This window comes from Nannobrachium achirus (genome assembly GCF_963921795.1).
Source record: "Nannobrachium achirus genome assembly, chromosome: 19".
NCBI classification, from domain to species: Eukaryota; Metazoa; Chordata; class Actinopteri; order Myctophiformes; family Myctophidae; genus Nannobrachium; species Nannobrachium achirus.
The window spans coordinates 20,755,687-20,774,804 of record NC_137826.1 but is presented as its reverse complement, the minus strand read 5'-3'; the positions used below and the strand labels follow the sequence as shown (position 1 = coordinate 20,774,804).

Here is a 19,118-nt window from a genome sequence, read left to right as displayed (position 1 = left end):
TTGTCACAATTACCTATTAACGATTTTGTGATTTTGGCACACATATAACATAAAAATAACATTTATGTTTGGCTTTTAGGGCTTTGTAAACAAACAAAAAAAATGCACAGGGAAGATATGACAAATAAGTTAAATAACGAAAGAAATTACTGACAATGACCAAAATAGTGATGCAATAGTTCAAAATATAGTTCATTTTATACTTTCAAAATGTAGTTTAAATAGTGGAAATAGCCGACCTATAAGCTTGTGAGCTTGTACATCTGCCACTTATTTTTTTTACGTTTGAAAATGTATGTACATTTTGATAATGAAACGATTATGACAATTATGCAAATAATTGCAATTATCTAAATAATTGTGATCAGACGATTATTATGTAATAATTGTGACAGGCCTAAACAGGGTGGGTCAGCAGCATGCGACCAGGGGTCACAGGTTCAAGCATAAAAGTAAGAGGAAGGTCAGGTCCAAAGTGGGGAGGTGATCAGGTGGTCAGGTGGTCAGGTGGAGGGGTCGGCTTTCAGTTCCTCGCAGCTCCTGAGCAAGTCCTCCAGGAAGTCCACGACCACCTCCTGTGCGCCTTTGTCCCCCTCTGTCTCCAAGCTCAACTCCTTCAGTCTGTTCAATGTCTCCTGCAGGCCCAGTATTCTCTGCCGGGGGCTGGAGCGCTCACCGTCACCGCCGTCTTTCTCCCCCTCCGTGCCCTCCACCCCTTCTCCTCCCCCCACCTCTCCCAGGAGGTATTTGACCAGGTGCTCCCTCACGCCCCTCCCCGCCTCCCCGGCCAGCGACGCCCCCAGGGTGGGAATGTCCTGCGATTGGCCGAGGCTGAGCAGGTGCAGCAGAGCCTGCGACAGCGTGTGGCGAAGGCTGGCACAGTAGCGGTACTCCAGGAAGTCGTGGGTGTCTTCGCTGTTCTCCAGGGCCTCGGCCAGGGAGCGCCACACGTGGCCGAACCGCTCCGCGTCTCCGTAGCAGGCCCGGAGGGCGGGAACGGAGAGGGCGGCGGCGGACTTGATGCGCACTTTGAAGTTCTTGCAGGAGGTGACAACGCAGCAGAGGGCGGAGAGCGCGTCACCGGACCATGGGGCAGAGTCTTGACGGAAAAGAGCAGAGGGGGGGAAAATATAACGTTTTGACTGAGGACATGTTATATTTTGTTATAAAACACCCAAGAGTATATAAAACATTAATACATACATACATACATCATATAATCTATTTACACAATCATTACAAATAGGGAATATACAGTATATAATATATATTTTAAATTCAAGCTGTGTACTGTCCAAAAAACTTAACATTTCAGGAAATGGACTAAGAACCTGCCTTCCAATGAATCCAATGTACTTAGTATTTATTCAAAAGCTCTGTACAATGTACAGTAAGACATTAATATATATTAAAATAAACATGAAATATGGAGATACAAGGTTTCTGCCCGACAGCAACAATATATTTCTATCTTTACAGTGAGTGTTGTATTACCCAGAGGCAAGGCAGGGTTTCTGAAGGCGTTTCCCAGCGCATAACAGGCATTCCAGCGCACCTTCATGGTGGCCTCTGATTGGACGGTGTGCACCAGGGCACGGACGGCGTCCTCCAGCGGCCGCTGGAAGGCGGCGCGGGTCAGCTGACCACAGCGCAGGAAGTGCAGCAGGTTGCCCAGCGCTCGGACTGCGTTACACTTCACCTGGGGAGGAAGAGGTAACAGCCAATGTAGGCAGAGGAGTTTAAGCCCCTATCAGAGTCCAAGGTGAAGAGCATATCACTGCAAATTTTAGGTGTAAAGCTATCCACCTAAAGTGAGAAAATAAGTGGAGGCTATCATAGTCAGTCACGGTGAAGTCCTATACACCGTGACTGACTGTCCTAGATCGACCAATCAGTGAACGGGGTGATGGGTCGATCTGTCTGAAAGTAAAAACAGAGAGATGTGTCGGGACTCGCGGTGGATAGCTCTTCACCGCGAGTAATGACGTAATGTTGTAGTTATGACTTAAAAAGACTACACCGCGGTGGATAGCTTATCACCCCGGTGCTGACTCTGATAGGGGCTTTAGACCACTGGTTCCCAAACACTGGGTCACGGACCGAGTTTTATGGGTCAAGACTTGAGTGAAAATCCCATTCTTTTCCCACATCAAAATTATAATATATATTTTTTAAATGACCGTGATCAGAAGTATTTTTCAGGGTTGTGATGCACACTAGTGTAGCTCTGTGTGCAAGTACTGTCTATGGAATAGAATGATTCTCAACCTTTTTAATGTCAAGGACCCCCATGTTAATATGCATTAGGCCATGGACCACCATCTTATATTAAAATGTTATTTGGGAGGACAGTAGGTGTCACAAAATGTATTTGTGTGGACAGGTGGTGGAACAAATGTTATTTGGGTGGACATTATTTTGGTGTCACAAACAAATGTGGACGGTGGAGGTCACAAACGTTAACATGCCCATATAATACTGTATTATGGAGGCTACTTTAGATTCGATTTGAAGGCCTGAAAATATCTATTTTTGTACAACTGGCTATCTCCCGAGACCCCAATCTACACTGTAAAATCCTCAGTGTTCATTTAACTAACCCATTAGGGTCCATTTGGACCCTTGGTGGTCCCAGGACCCGACATAGAGAACTAGTAATGTAATACATGTTTGAGTGGTCTCACCTTGTCCTTATCTGCTGAGGCCTTAGTGGCTGACTGGAGCATCTTTAGCAGCAGCATCTCTGACAACTCTTCCTGGAACTCCACACCTACACTCTCCCTGGTCAAGAGTTAGAGAAGTAATGCTAGCGTGTGAAATTTAACTCAATTGTTTACAATTAGGCATTACCTCTGATTTTGTGACCTGAGGAAGAGTACCCACAGACCCACAGTACAGACACACACAGCACTTTGATTGAAATGGATTGATTAGTTGATCTTTCAACAGCACGTTTAACATCCATGCATAATGCATATGCTTACTTACATATTGATGATGAGCGTGTCGGTGAGGTTGCCGAGTGACCAGGCCGCCTTGACACGCACATTAGGAGAGCGATCTTCCAGGGCGGTGAGGATGGTGTTGGCAGTATCAGCAACAAACATCACATCCTGCAAAAACAGGAAGGGGGGATCAGTCACCTCTTGGTAACAATACGGATAATGAGGTAACAATACGGATAATGAGGAGATAAGAGTTGGGTTGTGCACATACACTATGTAAGCATGTACTGCTATTATTTTAATTTCCACAATTACAAATCATAGTATATTGATATATTACCAATATAAAGCATTTTATAGTTTATTTAGGAAACCAAAGGTATAGAGAGGAGACTTGTGAGACATGACGGGAGGCTGATTCAAACTTGGGAGCAAGCTCACAAGGAGTATCACAAGGAGCCACCAGGAAACCCCATACTGAAGATGCCCTTTTAAAGAATACCTTTATGTTTTTATGTTCCGCTTTATTTGATAGTGTTATGGAGAGAGAATACAATTATTTGGTTCCCCTAATCTCCACAATAAAACGATAATCACATCACAAACATCTCAAAAGAATTATCTGGCTCATTATTTTGCAACTCTAATAAAAAGGTTAAAGTAGTGGCCTACCTCTCTCAGACAGGGGAAGACAATGTAGACTCCCAGAGCTCTGACAGCTGCTGCCTTCACCAGAGAGTTGTCGCTGTAGGTCAGCCCCAGAAGAACTGTGATGCACATCATCTGTGTCTTATCCTAACACAAGAATATATCAAAACAATGCTCAGATCTTAAGCCTGAAACGCTCAGATCTTAAGCCTGATGCATTACATGAAACCAGGCCAATGCACTTGAAACGTGTTTGCAATATTTGCTGCACAAGAACTCACGGGCAGCTGAGTGAAGGCCTGTGGCAGTATGGAGGACAGAGCATCACAGGCGCTGGTCTGCAGGGTGGGGTGCTGCTCGCTCTGCAGGGCTCCGTTCAGTGGACCGCTCAACATGTCAGACCAAAACTGCACCACCTATATTCATGATTTGTACAGGTTTTCCAGACGTCAATATCAAGCACATTGTTTTTTTTTAAGGACATTCAATGTGTGACGCCACATTTCTACAGCTTCATCAGAGCAAAGCAATAATGAACTAAATAGACACCAGAATAAATTATGTTTTGTTTCTTATTGTTTGTTATAACAGTCCATATATATATATATATATATATATATATATATATATATATTATTATTATTTATTTTTTTAATATAGATCATCTTTGATTTACCAGACTGTAAACAACAAACTAGTAATTTTTTATCTGTTAAGTTGTTAATTCACTCCCCCCTCATTTAGTTCAATTGTCTGTTTTAATGTTATCTGCTCCCTTTGTCTATTGAATATTGCTTATAAGGACTTATACTGTTGTTCCACAAACTGTTGGAGATATACTGGTTTTCCACTTTCCATAAGTATTATGTCTTATAATTCCTAATATATATACGAGTTAAGTAAAGAAATCTAATTCAACAAAATGAGGGGGGAGTGCATTAAGAATTTAACAGATTAAAAACTTCTAGTTTGTGGTTTACAGTCTGGTAAATCAAAAACATTCAAAATATTAAAATATGAACTTAAAATGCTTTTCGTCTCAGGTACTCATACTGACCCATATTCAAACACATTAAAAACAATTACCCGAGTCATGGGCACCCTGGCACTCTCAGGCACAGTGCTCTCTGCTTTATACTGCTGGATTATACCCATGCCCAGCTCCTCCAGCAACTAGAAGAGAGCAAAAGGAAAAGATGTTGATGCTGCATGTCTGCAGAGCTCATGTTAATGACAGCAGCCTAAAGGGTGTTCCTGGTACTGTACCTTGGCTCCATGCAGCTGTATGGCGGGTTCTGGCTCACGCAGGCAGCGAGCGCTCACCTGACCCATCTCACACAAACACACCTGGGCTAGAGAGAAGTAACCCCGCACCAGGTGAGCCAGCACCTGGAACAATAGGGACAAGAAGGGGGGAATTAGCAGGATACGGACAGAAATAGGATAATAGAACAGAGAAGGACAAAATACATTGACACAAATCTTGCTAAGTATTGATACTTGTAAGCATCAGGCACATGCACACATAGACATCAAAGGGGCTTGGAAAAATGCCCTCTTTCCATGCCATACTGAAGGCAGTATTCAAAAGAATTGCCTTGTCCAAACTCTCCTGAACCGATACGCTCATCATCAATATGTAAGTAAGCATATGCAGCACCTTATGTTGAAATAATTATCCTTTCTGTATAGAAATCCATGCCGTACGCCACATCTCCAGTATTGGCTTGATTATGCTTTGGTATCAAGCACCGAAAATAGACGACCTCCAAGCTCACAAGGCGTCGCAGCACGTTTTGAGCTTGGAGGTCTGCTATCTTCGATATTATCACCAAAAGGCCCTTTTAGAAATGTCAGCCCCTGCTTCTCTAACATTCTCTGCACGTCCCTGGTAAGCATGCAGAATGTAGACAAGGTTAGAAAGCTTTTACAAATGATCACTGTCTTTTCTGTCACCTGCAGGGCCTCCAGGCGGACAGGGGCGGGCTCCAGAGAGACAGCTCCGCCCATTCCCACTCCCTCGCTGTCTGATTGGTCCTCCCTGGGCTGAATCACCAGGGAAATACACAGCTGCAGCAGCCACGGCGGGCCCGCCTCCGCCTCGCTGGGGGTGTGAGGAGCGCGGGGCGAGGGGGAGTGCGGGGGGGTGCGCTGCGGGTCGGGCTGGGAGTGTGCGGTTGGCGTGCGCGAGGGCGAAGGGACTCCGTCTCTTTGTCTCCAGCTGAGCGTGGCTTCTTGTGGCGTAAAGGAGCCCGCGCTGCTGCCCTCTGGCTGTCTGAGGAGGAGCTGCACCTCTGGGAGAGGAGCCTGGGTCATTACCAGCGCCCCATAGAGCGTCAGGACGGACACGCGCACGTTCACGTCTGAAAAGGAGAAGAGGCATGTGAAGTTGATGAAACTGCCACATGGGACCTGGGCTGGATTCAACCCTGTAACACTGTAAGACTTACCGTACAATGTACAGGTTACAATACCCCAAATAACCACTTACAGTGTGAAGTGGATATCTGGGGTATTGTCTTTATAGCCAGGTATACCACTCGGTCATGTTCACAATAGGTAAAACTACACAGAGAACATATGGGACACAACATATGCATTAAGACACGATTAATGAAAGGTAGAGTGGTGTGTGGCAATTTCTGTTACAGTTGAAAAGGTTTATTACATGATGTGTTTTTTTACACAGAAGTGAGCCTGCAAAGCAGTTCTTCTGGCAGACAACTCCCTGCTTGTCAACACATTGGGAGTTTGTAAATTGACTATTTTTGGTGAATAGATTTGTTGTCAAACACTACCTGCTCAATCTTTAAAGCGTCATTGCTGCTACAGTACAGTATCTGCTAACTGCTTCTATGATTTGTCTGACCTCCATTAGATTAGGGGGGAGATTATTCTTGCTCAGAGGAAATGAGGAGATCGGAACATGACGCCAAAAGTAATGCTATATTGAAATTACATTTTTACTATTAATAAAGCATTTTGATTCACACGAGATGTCAGACTGAACAGAGACTTTAAACCATCAGTGTACAATACACAGCAGACTAGCACCATTAAAGCTCTCTTTCACCAGGTTGAAAAGATCTCTCACCTCTGTCTCGTATATATGGACGGATCTGTTTCCATAGAGGTGTGAGCAGACCAGGTCTCAGCCGCTGGTATGGAGCATTGGTCACCAGGTAGGCCAAACACTGGGGCAAAGGAAAAAAGGTATTTGTACTGTGAGGAGTGGAATGCTCCTCGGTTTTTGCAAAAGGTTTGCGCCCCTCGTGGCTTGGGAGCAACGAATCAGAACACAACGGTGGAGGCCGGAAGTCGAGGGGTTGAAGATTTACTATTCTGGCCCCCTGGTTTACAACTTCTAACGGCGCTGAGTCGGCTCATGCGACCTTCGCAACGCTCTACATTTGGACTGATCCTCAGAGATAATTACTTCTCTGCAATCGTGTAGACATCACATACCGTCAGTGTCCGAACGAATCATCGTGGTTTGTTTATTAGTAGCCTCGGAAACTCAGACTTTTATTCATCCTAGTACTTGGGCCACGAATTTAAAGTGTAAGTTATGTGTCATCATTAAGTCCACTAGATGGTCACATATTTCGGCAGGTCACCAATTTCAACGTAACACCAGCAAGTCCGGCATGTTGGGGGACAGATGACGGAGGAAGTGAGGATGGAAATTGGCTTAAAAGTCATAGAATCACAACGATATCTGACTTACACAGTAAAATCTGTTAAAAACATATATGTGTGAGTGTGCGTGGGTGCGTTTGTGCGTGTTTATACCTTTATGACCTGTGTGAGTGTGTGAGAGGAGGTCTCGGCCAGCAGAGCCAGGCTCAGAGCACGGTGCAGCTCTCTGATGGTGGTCGCCACGGTGAAAGAGAAAGGCGTGAAAGACGTACGGGGAGACGCTGTGTCTTCGGCCACGCCCAGGAACTGACGAGAGCCGTCCAGGAGGGCGGACAGCACCTGGAGAGCACACGCACGCACCTGGAGGAGGATGACGAGAGATGAAGAGGTAAATAATACATTCACACCTTCAACTAGAGCCTGACCAGCCAGGATTTAGGGTCTGATGCCGATCCCGATGTTGGAGAGTCCTAGACCACCGATTACTGATGCTTTGACAGTTAAAAAAATCGAAATAAGGGCGCCAAATGGCCTAGTGGTTAAGGCACATATAGTACCACATACAGGCTCTAATGCCTGACAGCGAGTTGCGGGTTTGATTCCGGAGCCGATTATCTTTGCTGTTACTCCCTGTTTCCTGTCATTCTCAACTGTACTATCTATCTAATTGAGGCAGAAAAGACACAAAAGAAAAAATAATAATAATTAAAAAAAAATCATATACTGTATATTATACTGTATGTATAAGCATGTCAATTAATAAATAACAACTTTTTCATTGACACGTCGGCTGAATAATTCGTGGTGTCTTCATAAATGTCAAACAATGGTCTATATCAGGGGTGTAACACAAATACACACTCAAACAGACACACACAAGTGCGTACTTCACCTTGGGCGAGGGGTCCTTCAGCATAATGGTATGGAGGGTGAGGGCCGGGGCTCCTCCTATGGGAGCGTCAGGGATGAAGGAGGACCAGTATCCATACAGAGTCTTCTTCTCTACTGCCTTCACGGCTGCCAGCAGGCAGTGCAGCGCGCCCTGACGCACACGAGCATGGTAAAGTCTGAAAGAGTCAAATGCTGAAAGTGACTGCTCACTCAGCCTGTTGTTCTACCTGTGTGCCTGCCTGTGCAATTATAGCCTAGCTCAGCTATACCATCCACCCATGTTAAAACAAGGAGGGGATATACTGCAGTTAGTTAGCTGCATTAGTATATAGGCCGGCTATGCCAGGCTAGTGCAATTAGCTTACCTAAAATGTGAATTACTACTCACATAGAAGGTTGTCTAAAATATGAAGAAACAATGAACAATCGTTTGACATAATTATTCTGTTTCCTAAACAGAATAAAGTGCTCCTTTGAGTATTTTTCTCTTTTTCTACTGTACTTTTTGTCACCTTGTTCTCAAAAAGAAACAAGGAAACTATGAACTAAAGCATGATTTCATTATAAAAAAAGAATTACCTCAGTTTGCTTTGCATTCCACCTTCCGGGTCTGAAAACTCTGAGTCAGAACTGCTCCTCTTCCAGGAGGGGTAAAGAGAAGGAGCAGGGGCTTTAGACCAGGACTCTCCTTCAATGTTACCTCCTTCTCTCCCCCCTCCAAAACCACCACCTCTGCCTCCACCTCCTCCACCACCTCCTCTACCTCCTCTACCTCCTTTCTGAACAACAGGCAGTGCCTCATCTTCATCTTCGTTCTCCCCTCCTTTCTCTTCCGCTGTGGTCTTCTTCCCTTTCCCTCTGGACTTCCTCTTCTTGTTCTGCCACAGAGACATTTAGCAAGGGCTATTTTAGACACTCTTATTTAGGTGGTGCTAAGTTCTAGGTCTAAAAATCCTTCCTTTGTCCAATTTTGTTTGTTTCCTTTTTCTTTTCTTTTTACAATCAATTGGATTACTGAAGTGGATGAACTAAAACAGTTCAGTACAGGGGCCCATTATTAGAGAGGATGCAAAAGTAATAAAAGACGGTGGTCCGTGGCCAAATACAGGTCATTTTGGGGGTCCTTGACATGAAAAGGTTTGAGAACCACTGATAGGAACATACATTTTTCAGAAAACAGTATTTAGAAGACATTTTTAGAATCGACCTCAGGCGATAATGGGTTAAGGCAGTGGTTCTCAAACTTGGGGTCGGGACCCCAAGTGGGGTGCCCAAATTACTCACAACACCTCGCAGTGCGAGGCGTTGTGAGCATGTAGATCTGCTATTTTCACAAAATTCATCTGTGGAACCGAGTCACATTACTGTAAATGTAATACCTACAATTCCAAGTGATTGTCAGGGTGGGGATCCCCAGTTCAAATATGTTTATTTTGGGGGTCACAGCCTAAAAAGGTTTGAGAACGCCTGGGTTAAGGTCTCACCCCTGAGGCTTTTCCTGGTGTGGCAGCTTCCTTCTGAGGTTCAGCAGGTTTGGGTGGAGTGTGGGACACACCCTCATACTGGGGAAGAGGAGCTGGGTAAAGAACAGCCGGCCACTCCACACTCACACCTGGAGCTCCCTGAAACATGAGCCTCTGCAGAACACACAGCAAAATGTTACCCAATACATCTTGAGTTCATATCCACAGGGATATGAATACAATGTCCATGTTGCAATGTCCAGCAGCAGAATAACACACAGAATAGGATAAAATATAATGGAGTGAGTAGGAGTGCGTTGCATCACAGTAAAACAAACAAATCTCATTTAAAAGAAAATACCTATATTTCAGCACTATACAGTAATTAATGCATGCAAAGGTTTAATGACAAACTATTATGACAATAAATATATATATATAAAAAAAACATAAAACGGTGGATAATCTTCTGTGTACTTCTGTGATGTAACATCCAATTTTTAAAAAGCCGCTTTTTAGACATCGCCACATTAGTGTGTACAAGTGTAATAGAGTCCCACCTTTAGTGTGGCAAGCAAAGACCCAAGCTCTTCCCCTCCACCAAATCTCCACTTCCCACCTGATAGATAGCACTGAAGACCTTTCAACGCTCCTTGGATCACCTGTGCACAAAACACATACAGTAAACACAGAGTAATATGAACTATATTATAATAATTACTACGACTAAAACAAATGCAACTAAGATAATCAAATCTAAACTATAATCCATACCGTGCAGTAGAAGAGTTCGTCAGTTTGTGGTGGTTTGTTTGACTGCAGTGTTTGCAGGAACGCCCGAAAACATGCATTCCTGTATTGGTCCTCCACAGGGGGCTGACCGGGAATCCTGCACGCACACACACACACAAATAACAGGTTAGACATTTCTCTTAAAAAGGGGATAATAGTGACTTATTACCCGGCTTGTTTGAATGCTTGATTCTGATTGGTCAATCGCTGAAATCAGAGGTCTGATATTTCTGGATAACAGACTGCTCCGCTCTATACTATAACAGACCGCTGTCTAATAAAAAAAGGTCAACCATCAGCCACACAGTGTAATAATAGTTCAAATAGTCAGTTCAAGTGGTATAAGAGTGGAAAGACCTACCCGAGACAGACGCTGGCCATGCAGGTAAGAGCTGCACGCCGTAACTCCACATTGGGTTGAGACGGGGAGCTGTAGCGTACCAGGACTCCATCCTCACCCAGTAACTCACCAAGGGGCTACAAAAAAGAAAATCAATCAGTAACTGAAATCATGGACCTGGAATGACCCAAAATACTGTACTTCCTAAAACTACAGGTGAACCCTCACAGAAACTTATCTTGAGTGCTTCTCCTACTCAATTTATCTGACCCAATAAAGAAAAGAATATACAAAGTCAAACTTGTGGACTACCCACTAGTGTTCAAGATATACTGTTTGGAACCAAAGGTTCATGACCATCCACTTATTAGTGGAATGTTTGGCCAAAGGGTGGCACTAGAGGAGAGGCCAAGTCCTAATCTGCGATTTGTGAAACAGCTTGAAAGGAGCCTCCCAGGGCCCTCAAACACTAACACTGTGTTTCACAAGAAATCAAAACATACAGAATAATTATGTTTTGGTTGCCATACAGCCAGCCGGTTTAAGAAATTGCAGATTGAGGCTTTAACATGCATTCATGAAATATCTGAGATCATTAGGGTTTCCCGGAAGATTAAACATGTATCTCTAGCTTGACCAGTTCAAATACTCTTTCATCTTAAAATAACTAATAAGATAACCAAAAATAGGCTATAAGTTACAACATGTCTGAGATGTGCTGTAAGCTTGTAGATAGCCTATTTTCAGTGAGTGACACATACTGCAGAGGTCATGCTGACTTCTATCCAAATGACTCGAATCCAAATGACTGAAATCAGTTGTGGCGACTGAGAACTTTAATCCATGTAGTTGTCAACCAATGTGTGTGGTGGTGTGTGACACACAGAAACCCAAACAAACAACCCAAGTTAAAACCCAAACAAACAACCTACCTTCTGGCATTGAGGTCCATTCCCGTACACTACTGTGGAGAGGGCCAGCAGTACTTCCAGGTGAGTCCACGTACTGCACACACTCAATGCACGGACAGTGTAACTAATCAACACATTCAACGTCTGCTCATCTACAATGACCTGAAAGAGATAAAATATAAACAAAAAGTATTCTTATTTTTGTATTTATTATTACATTTTTGTACTGACACGCCATTATTATTATTTTTCTCTTCCCAATAATCTAAACTCAGCTTAATGCCTCATGGTATGTGAAAATGGGCTGTTAAATCATACATAGATGTGTAGTTGTGCACTGTTGTTTGAAAATTGAAAATCCATCTCAGTGACCACCTAACAATCCTACATCTAACAGTAACCGTAACGCTCGCCCCAAAACAAAGTCGCCCCCCATTTTTTCCGCAGACCGCTCTCCCCCAGTGGTTCTTGAATTCTTATATTCGTTTTACTGAGGTTAAGGTTAGGAATAAGTTTAGGGCTAGCCATAATTTTACTGAGGTTAAGATGGCATAGCTTTAATAAGGTTAGGTTTGGGAATAAGGTTACGTTTAGGCATAGTTTTACTGAGGTTATGTTTAGGAATATCTGGTGGCGACCGTCCATCTAACACCATTATAGGGGTACTCATCCTAAACACCACTGGGTGACTGTCATAAAATAGTCCCCTTACCTTCAGTTGATTGAGCAGATGATGTATTAACTGGCATAATTTGACCACTAGATGTTCTTGACTTAGTGGCACCAGACTGCTTGCGTGTCTCAGCAAGGCACACACATCCTGAAAGGCAAAATTATATCTTACAGAAGTGCAAAAACTCTTTTATATTAACTTAACCGTCCATTATATGGATATTTGTATATAGATACAATCAAGATATCTGGTGGCTCAAATATAAGAAGAAAAAAGGACCAGGACATAAGTAACTCTTAGATGATGATTTCACACTTAAACTTGCATTGTAATGTAATGTTATATTTTGTATATGTAATGAGGTAAAAAGCATAGCTTTGAATGCATAATAGGATGCAGACATACTCTAGCTATGCTGAGACTTGCCGAGAGAACGAATGGAACCTTTAACATTGATTTTACAATAAATGTTAGTAGCCTAATGCATGTCAAACTGGGGGTCCTTGAAATTAATTGGTTTGCGAATCACTGGCTGCTGGAGCTGTAAAATAAATCTCTAATGGGGGTCCATGGCATATCTTTTCAAATGTGGGTCCGCAGGCTAATAAGTGAAGTGTCAATTTGGGGGTCCTCCTTGACATGAAAAGGTTTGAGAACCACAGACACTGCAGAATGTAGATATAAGCCATTAAAAGGACAAACGGGGTAACAGGTCAGGTGGGCACCAAACCCAACTGAGCACTACTAGAGACCTGTGGGCACCTGGACAACTGGGCACCAGAGACATGTGGCCACCAAAACCATTTGAGCACTATAGGGACATGTGGGCAACTGCCAACTGGACACTCATCCAGGTGCCCATCTGACTTGTATTCGGAGAAACATAATAAAACAGCCCAAGCTGATGAACTGATGAAGAAGCGTAATAACAATGTAATACCCCTGGTCGTATGCTGATGGTGGGATGTGTACAGAACAGTAATAACAATGTAATACCTCTGGTCGTATCGTGGTGGTGGGGTGCAGGCAGGGTCTTATTGTTTAACAGCAGGTTTAGGTTATAACAGTAATAACAGTGTAATACCTCTGGTCGTATCGTGGTGGTGGGCTGTAGAGTCTTATTGTAGTTGTCAGAGATGAGCTGGTCAAACAGCAGGTTGACCTCCTCTCTCAGGCAGGCTGAGTCGCTCCGCAGAGCCCTCAGTCTGGAGGAGCAGCGAGAGAACTGAGCCCCGGCGTCCGACACCAACCCTTCTGAAGCCGGGGAGGAGGGTGTGAAGGGCACGGCGTCCACTGACAGAGTCACCGGAGGACAGGCGGCGGCATCGCAGTTGTTAGAAGAACCAGAAGCCGGCAGAAAGTTAACCCTGGTCGCCATACTTCCAGAAAAGGTGTGTTTTCTTTTTTTCTTTTTACGATTTCCGTGTATCTATCTTCTTCATCTTTTGCGTTTTCGACAGAGACGTTCCGTCCAAGAACCGTCAGTGACATCTACCGGTCAAGATAAAGATGGCACCTTAAAATGGATGCAAGTGATTTTTCTGGTCAGGAGAATACAGGATAAACAAGTGAAATTGGAAGTGATGAAACAAAACAATGAGCAGACAAAATTGGATTTGTAACAATATTATTTGTGTGGATGATGGATTTTTTTAAATCCCTGTTAATCCTTAAAGGGGAAGACCACCCATTTTCAATATTGAAATATATCATGAATATACCTTAGAGGAGTTGTGTGGAAATAGAAAAAGGTTCCCCCCCTTCTGTGTTGCCTACAACTGGAGGATTGATTTTGGGGTTTGTATTGTAAATTACAACTTGATGACATCACACATTGTAGTTTACAATACAAACCCAAAAATCTATCCTCCAGTTCTAGGCAACACAGAAGGGGGGAACTTTTTTCTATTTCCACAACTCCTCTAAGGTATATTAATGACATATTTCGATATTGAAAATGGGTGGTCTTCCCCTTTAAACTCCTTGTTTTACCTTCACAGGTTTATGTATTTGCCAAGTAGCCTATATTTGGCATATTTGGCATTTACCTATGCTATGCTGTTAAATGTAGTGCCATTCAGCAGCTGAACCTCCCCAGTATTCTCCTTGTCTATACCTACCACTAGTTAAAATACAGTAGGCCTAATACACAATAATAAACATATGATTATCTCATGTCTAAAATCGACAATATAATTAGGGGAACACGCTTTCTAATTAGTGCCCTTTGTTCCAGAGAACGGAAATATTTGTGTTACACCTACAATGACAAATCACAAGCATTGACATTGGACTTGGTCCCCCTTCGCTGCTATAACATTCTCCACTATTCTGGGATGGCTTTTCACCAGTTAAAACATTGCTGTTCAATTTTCGTCCATTCAGCCACAAGAGCGTTAGTGAGGTCAGAGTCAGACACTACATGTTAGGCCATTAGGCCTGGCTAGCATTCTAATTCATCCAGAAGTGTTTAATAACGTGGGATTGTCAAAATTAGGGATTGTTAAGGATCTCAACAGAAATAAGATTGCCTTACCCAAGTTTCCTTTTAGTTGACCTTGTATCAGTGAACTGTACTGTCATGAAACTGTACCTTTTCCTATGCAAAACTTCTAAATACCTCAATCAAAAAAAGTCAATTCTGAAACATGAAATGGCCTTCCACAAAAGGTTTCCACAAAACTGGAAGCACACAATTGTCTAGAGTTAAAATGTCATTGTAGCATTAACATTTCCATTCACAACAAACTTAGAACAGGTGTCTAGTGTCTACTGACTTTAAGAGGATGGTCTATAGCCTGCAATGCCTACTCGTAGCAAGCTGTATACCATGTCACATGCCCGACATAATGGAGTACATGCTGGAGAACATGTACTATCTGAAACAAGATGTTTGCATCATGTCACAGAAATAAGTAAACCTGTTTCCCGAGCTATGGCCAGCGTAGCAGAACCAATTAACGACAGCAAAGTGGTCTTAATTGTATGCGGTTCAGCTCGTACATGAACTTCTCTAGACTCAAAAATCGGTAGCAAACAGGCTTCCAATAACATTAAAATGTGTCAAGTTACCTTGCATTTGCTTCAAATTTGCTTCAAATTCCAGAGCATCCCAATGTTTAGAATAGAATTTAGTACCAATATTCAAGAAAGTACAAGTTGTTTAATCCTTTGGCATACTACTCTTTTAATTATAAGCAACAGTCAAGACATTTTTACACAAACTGTGCGATAAACATACAGAAACTTAGGCATTTTAACAAAAATCTCCTGTTGCTAATTAGGCATTTCCATGAAAAACAATGTATCATACAACGTATACATATGAACTAATGTACAAGGTCCATGCATTCAGCACACAGCCAAATAATGATTGGAAAGTATGAGTCAGTATTATGCTAGAACAATGTGCATTCTGAGTGAGTGTGTGTGTGAGCGAGTGTATCGTCTGTGTCGTGTTGGAGTGTATGTGGGTGTGTGCATTGTGCAATGCATGTGCATGAGAATGGCCCCTAGCCATCTGTATCACAGTCCCAACAGGAGCACCGCTCCGTCCACCATCGTTGTTAGTGGTGGGTAGAAAAAAATAAAAGGGGGAGACGGAAAACAAAAGGTAAGGCAGAGGGAGTATGGCGGGTATGGGGGAGGGGGGCCTAAAGCAGACAATCTGAACAGAAAAAGGCTTGGGCAAACGTTATAGCATTGGGTCAGGCATGTTAGGGTTGGGAATAAAAGTAGGGTTAAGAAGGCATGTGTTGGTTTCAGCCAGACTTGAAGAGCAGAATAGCCACTTGACCAAGGTAGAAGTAGATGAAGTGCTTTGTCTCATGTGTCACATAGCTGCCAAAGTTCCTTCCCACAATGCAATGCCATGTGGGGTTGTACTTCTTGTCAAACTCCTGTAGGAACAACAGAAAACAATGTTGATTATATTAAACATTAGAGGACAAGTGTCTATAAAAAATGGGAGAAATGGATCGATACAAAGTGCGATATCAATACAAGTCAGTAAATTCTCTCGTCACAGAAATCAATCAAAAGCACCACATATTGGCCACGCAGTGGCGTAGTCACACATACAAACTACTACTTCCTTCTGTAGAAAGCAATAGCCTTGGAAACAGCTTGAATACCAAGCCTTTGCACAGTTTGCAGTGACAATAAAGAACTGCTCACTGGGACAAAGATTACATTTTCTCAGACAGAATTGCATGCAATCAAGATGTTTTTGTTGCTCGACAACAGTTGTGGTACAAATTGACGAAACATTCATACATTTGACAGTGGAGCTTTGCTTTTTTTAAGGCTGAACCCTGTGTCCCACGTACGTACCTTTTTGATATAGGCAGCAATGTCCTTCTCGATGTTATACTTCTCCATGGCCTGTGTAGCACAGTCCACTGCATCTTGCTGCATGTCCTCAGACATGTCTGCATTCTTTATCACTGCCTTCCTGTCAGTCATGATCGCTACAGATAAAAAGACAGGAAAATGGGGATGAATAAACCTGACAGTAGCTTGAGTACAAAACAACAATACAGATAATATACAGTAATAATCCTACAATAATCAGCAGTTGCAAAAGTAGGATCAGAAGGTTTAGAATTTCACAAATTCTAAAAATGCTCCCTTTGGAATCTGGATCATTGCCATTCTTGTCATTTCAGACAAAAATCATCAATCACAGTCTATTCCCTTTCAGCAACTTCTCATAATTCCTGCAGATTCTTAATTGACTGTCATGTTAAGGGATTTAACAATGTCCTTGTGTTGAATAAACCCAGGATCCATAACAATCTGTTTTTCTGGCACTCATTGAAACACTTGATGGAAACAGTTATGTATGCTGACAATCGCAAGCATCGCTCCATGGCAACGGTTAATTCATCTACAAATGCATGTTTTTTTCCTCCCAGCAGGAGAACACAGTACACAATGCAAGATCTGCTTACAAGGTTGTACAGACATGGCTGCAAATTCTACTTCAGAGAACTCAACTGAATTGATCATCTGTAGCAGATGGACTGGAGCACTCTTCTCTGCCAGCCATCTTGACAACAGTACAAAGCACTGGAGTCAGCTCCTTTGAACACATTTTGGAGTCCAAAGCCCCAGCTAATTTAAGCGTCGCAAAGGAACACTGTCAACAACCTACACACAAGCCAACAATGGTATTATGTAAACAATTTCTACTATGCTGCTGGTATTGTGAATAGTTCACCAGCAAAGGGATTCATGAAATGTAATGTGAATTCCAGGAGTTGTCAGTTGTTGTGTTAACTTAGCCGTGTAGTGTGTACCAAATGAGAATTGAAATGAACCACTTAATAACCCCATAGATATGTTGTCTAGTAGTCCCTCAGGGATCTGTACTAGTGAGATTTATGTTCTCGCTCAGCTGAACACGGCTGATCTGACGATAGCTTGTGTCGGGACATTGTAGCTTGTAGATCTGCCATTTTTTGTGAAGACTTTCTCCAGAATACTGATGCTGGGTTTTAAGTGGTTAAAGCACAAGCGAATGAATTAGACAATAAAACACACATTTTCAAATGAAAAATGCTTATTAGAACCAGGCATTATTTTTCCCAGAAAATGCCGCTTAACTTAAGGAACAAAGACAAACAACTCAAACAAGTCCAATCCATTGCACCTCAGGCCAGTGCCCCCTTTTGTAAGGTTCTGTGTGTGACGTGAGTCTCATTTTCAGCTTTCACTCAATCATTAGCCAACATTTACTATTAAGTTCAATGTGGTTGTCAGTCAGTTGAGGCCCCTTATCTAAATACACAACTCAACGTGGGGTCTGGTCTGGGGGGCACCAGGTCCCCATGGGGGTTCCAGATGATCCCCAACTAAATAGGCCTAATTAAGTTAGTAGGGTAGGACCCTGTACATCCAAGTACAAGTAGAAGTGGAACCACTTGACTGAATATTACAGTTGTAGATGGGGTGCCACCGTCCCAGAGATTAAACATTGTATCAAATGGTAGTCCGTGGCCTAAATGCATATCAAATCGGGGATCCTTGAAATTAAAAAAAGGGTTGAAAAACACTGACATTAAAGCCAACAACACTACATGAACCTGGGAGGAACTGAGCTTTAAAGGCCTCGCTCTGTACGAAACACCTGCCCATTCGCTCAGGCAACTTGCGTGGATAATTGAACACACGACTCACACCCCTGACAAGCAAATCATACAGGACAGATCACAAGAATCCCAACATCAACAACAGTTCCAAATGTGGAAGCATGACATTGCAACAAAGCAATCATTTGTAGTTTACACAACATAAGTTTACACTCCCTGGCCTGGCTCATGAGAATCATTCAACTTTGTGAGCACCCACAAATGCAATGAGTGGAGCCAATTCAGTGATCTTGCAAACAACAGTGCGTACATCAATTCATTTCGCTTCGCTCGGGGTTCTGGTTAACTAACACTCATTGCGCCCACATCACCCATGCAATCGCCCATGCTTACCGTCTATCAATGAAGCTCAGCGTGTGAGTGTGCGTGTGTTGAGTTAGTAGGCTTTGACAGCTCGTTTGTTGCTCATTTATGCTGCTACATGCGACGTATGGGTCTGCCCCGCCTTTTGCATTGCATCGCTTATTGTTATTGGTTGGACTCAGGCCGCCGCCCGACTGCTGGCGTTTTCCACTAGCGGCCCACCGGCCGCATCCTGTTTCAACCCAGAATGCACCGTTGCGCCCCCAGGGAGGTTGATTGATCCTGATTTACCCTTATCATTGATCCTCAATTCCTCATGCTCCAAGCACCGATAATAACAACATCGGCCCTGCACTGGGAT

General features: G+C 43.0%; 2 protein-coding genes across 2 annotated transcripts; both read right to left on the bottom strand.

The window, feature by feature from the left end:
• Positions 1-438: 438 nt before the first annotated feature.
• heatr6 (HEAT repeat containing 6) lies at positions 439-13,680 on the bottom strand (the record flags this gene model as incomplete). The annotated part of the gene is made up of 20 exons (XM_080749305.1): positions 439-1,099; positions 1,495-1,699; positions 2,685-2,781; positions 2,989-3,113; positions 3,618-3,740; positions 3,875-4,009; positions 4,680-4,766; positions 4,860-4,982; positions 5,550-5,956; positions 6,688-6,787; positions 7,386-7,592; positions 8,125-8,299; positions 8,703-9,001; positions 9,608-9,760; positions 10,147-10,248; positions 10,361-10,475; positions 10,740-10,855; positions 11,651-11,791; positions 12,342-12,449; positions 13,387-13,680. The coding sequence occupies 20 exons, from the start codon at positions 13,678-13,680 to the stop codon at positions 504-506; spliced, it is 3,708 nt and encodes a 1,235-aa protein (XP_080605431.1). The 3' UTR covers positions 439-503.
• Positions 13,681-15,683: 2,003 nt separating this feature from the next.
• dynll2b (dynein, light chain, LC8-type 2b) lies at positions 15,684-18,917 on the bottom strand. The gene is made up of 3 exons (XM_080748950.1): positions 18,788-18,917; positions 16,635-16,771; positions 15,684-16,201 (listed from the first exon to the last, which is right to left on the bottom strand). The coding sequence occupies exons 2-3, from the start codon at positions 16,764-16,766 to the stop codon at positions 16,064-16,066; spliced, it is 270 nt and encodes an 89-aa protein (XP_080605076.1). The 5' UTR covers positions 16,767-16,771; positions 18,788-18,917; the 3' UTR covers positions 15,684-16,063.
• Between the last annotated feature and the right edge of the window lie 201 nt (positions 18,918-19,118).

Excerpts from the sequence above, each read along its gene's own strand:
- dynll2b (XM_080748950.1), bottom strand. The coding sequence starts at position 16,766 with ATGACTGACAGGAAGGCAGTGATAAAGAATGCAGACATGTCTGAGGAC. Across the intron at positions 16,202-16,634 it reads TTGCTGCCTATATCAAAAAG|GAGTTTGACAAGAAGTACAA; the intron begins GTACGTACGTGG and ends TTGTTCCTACAG.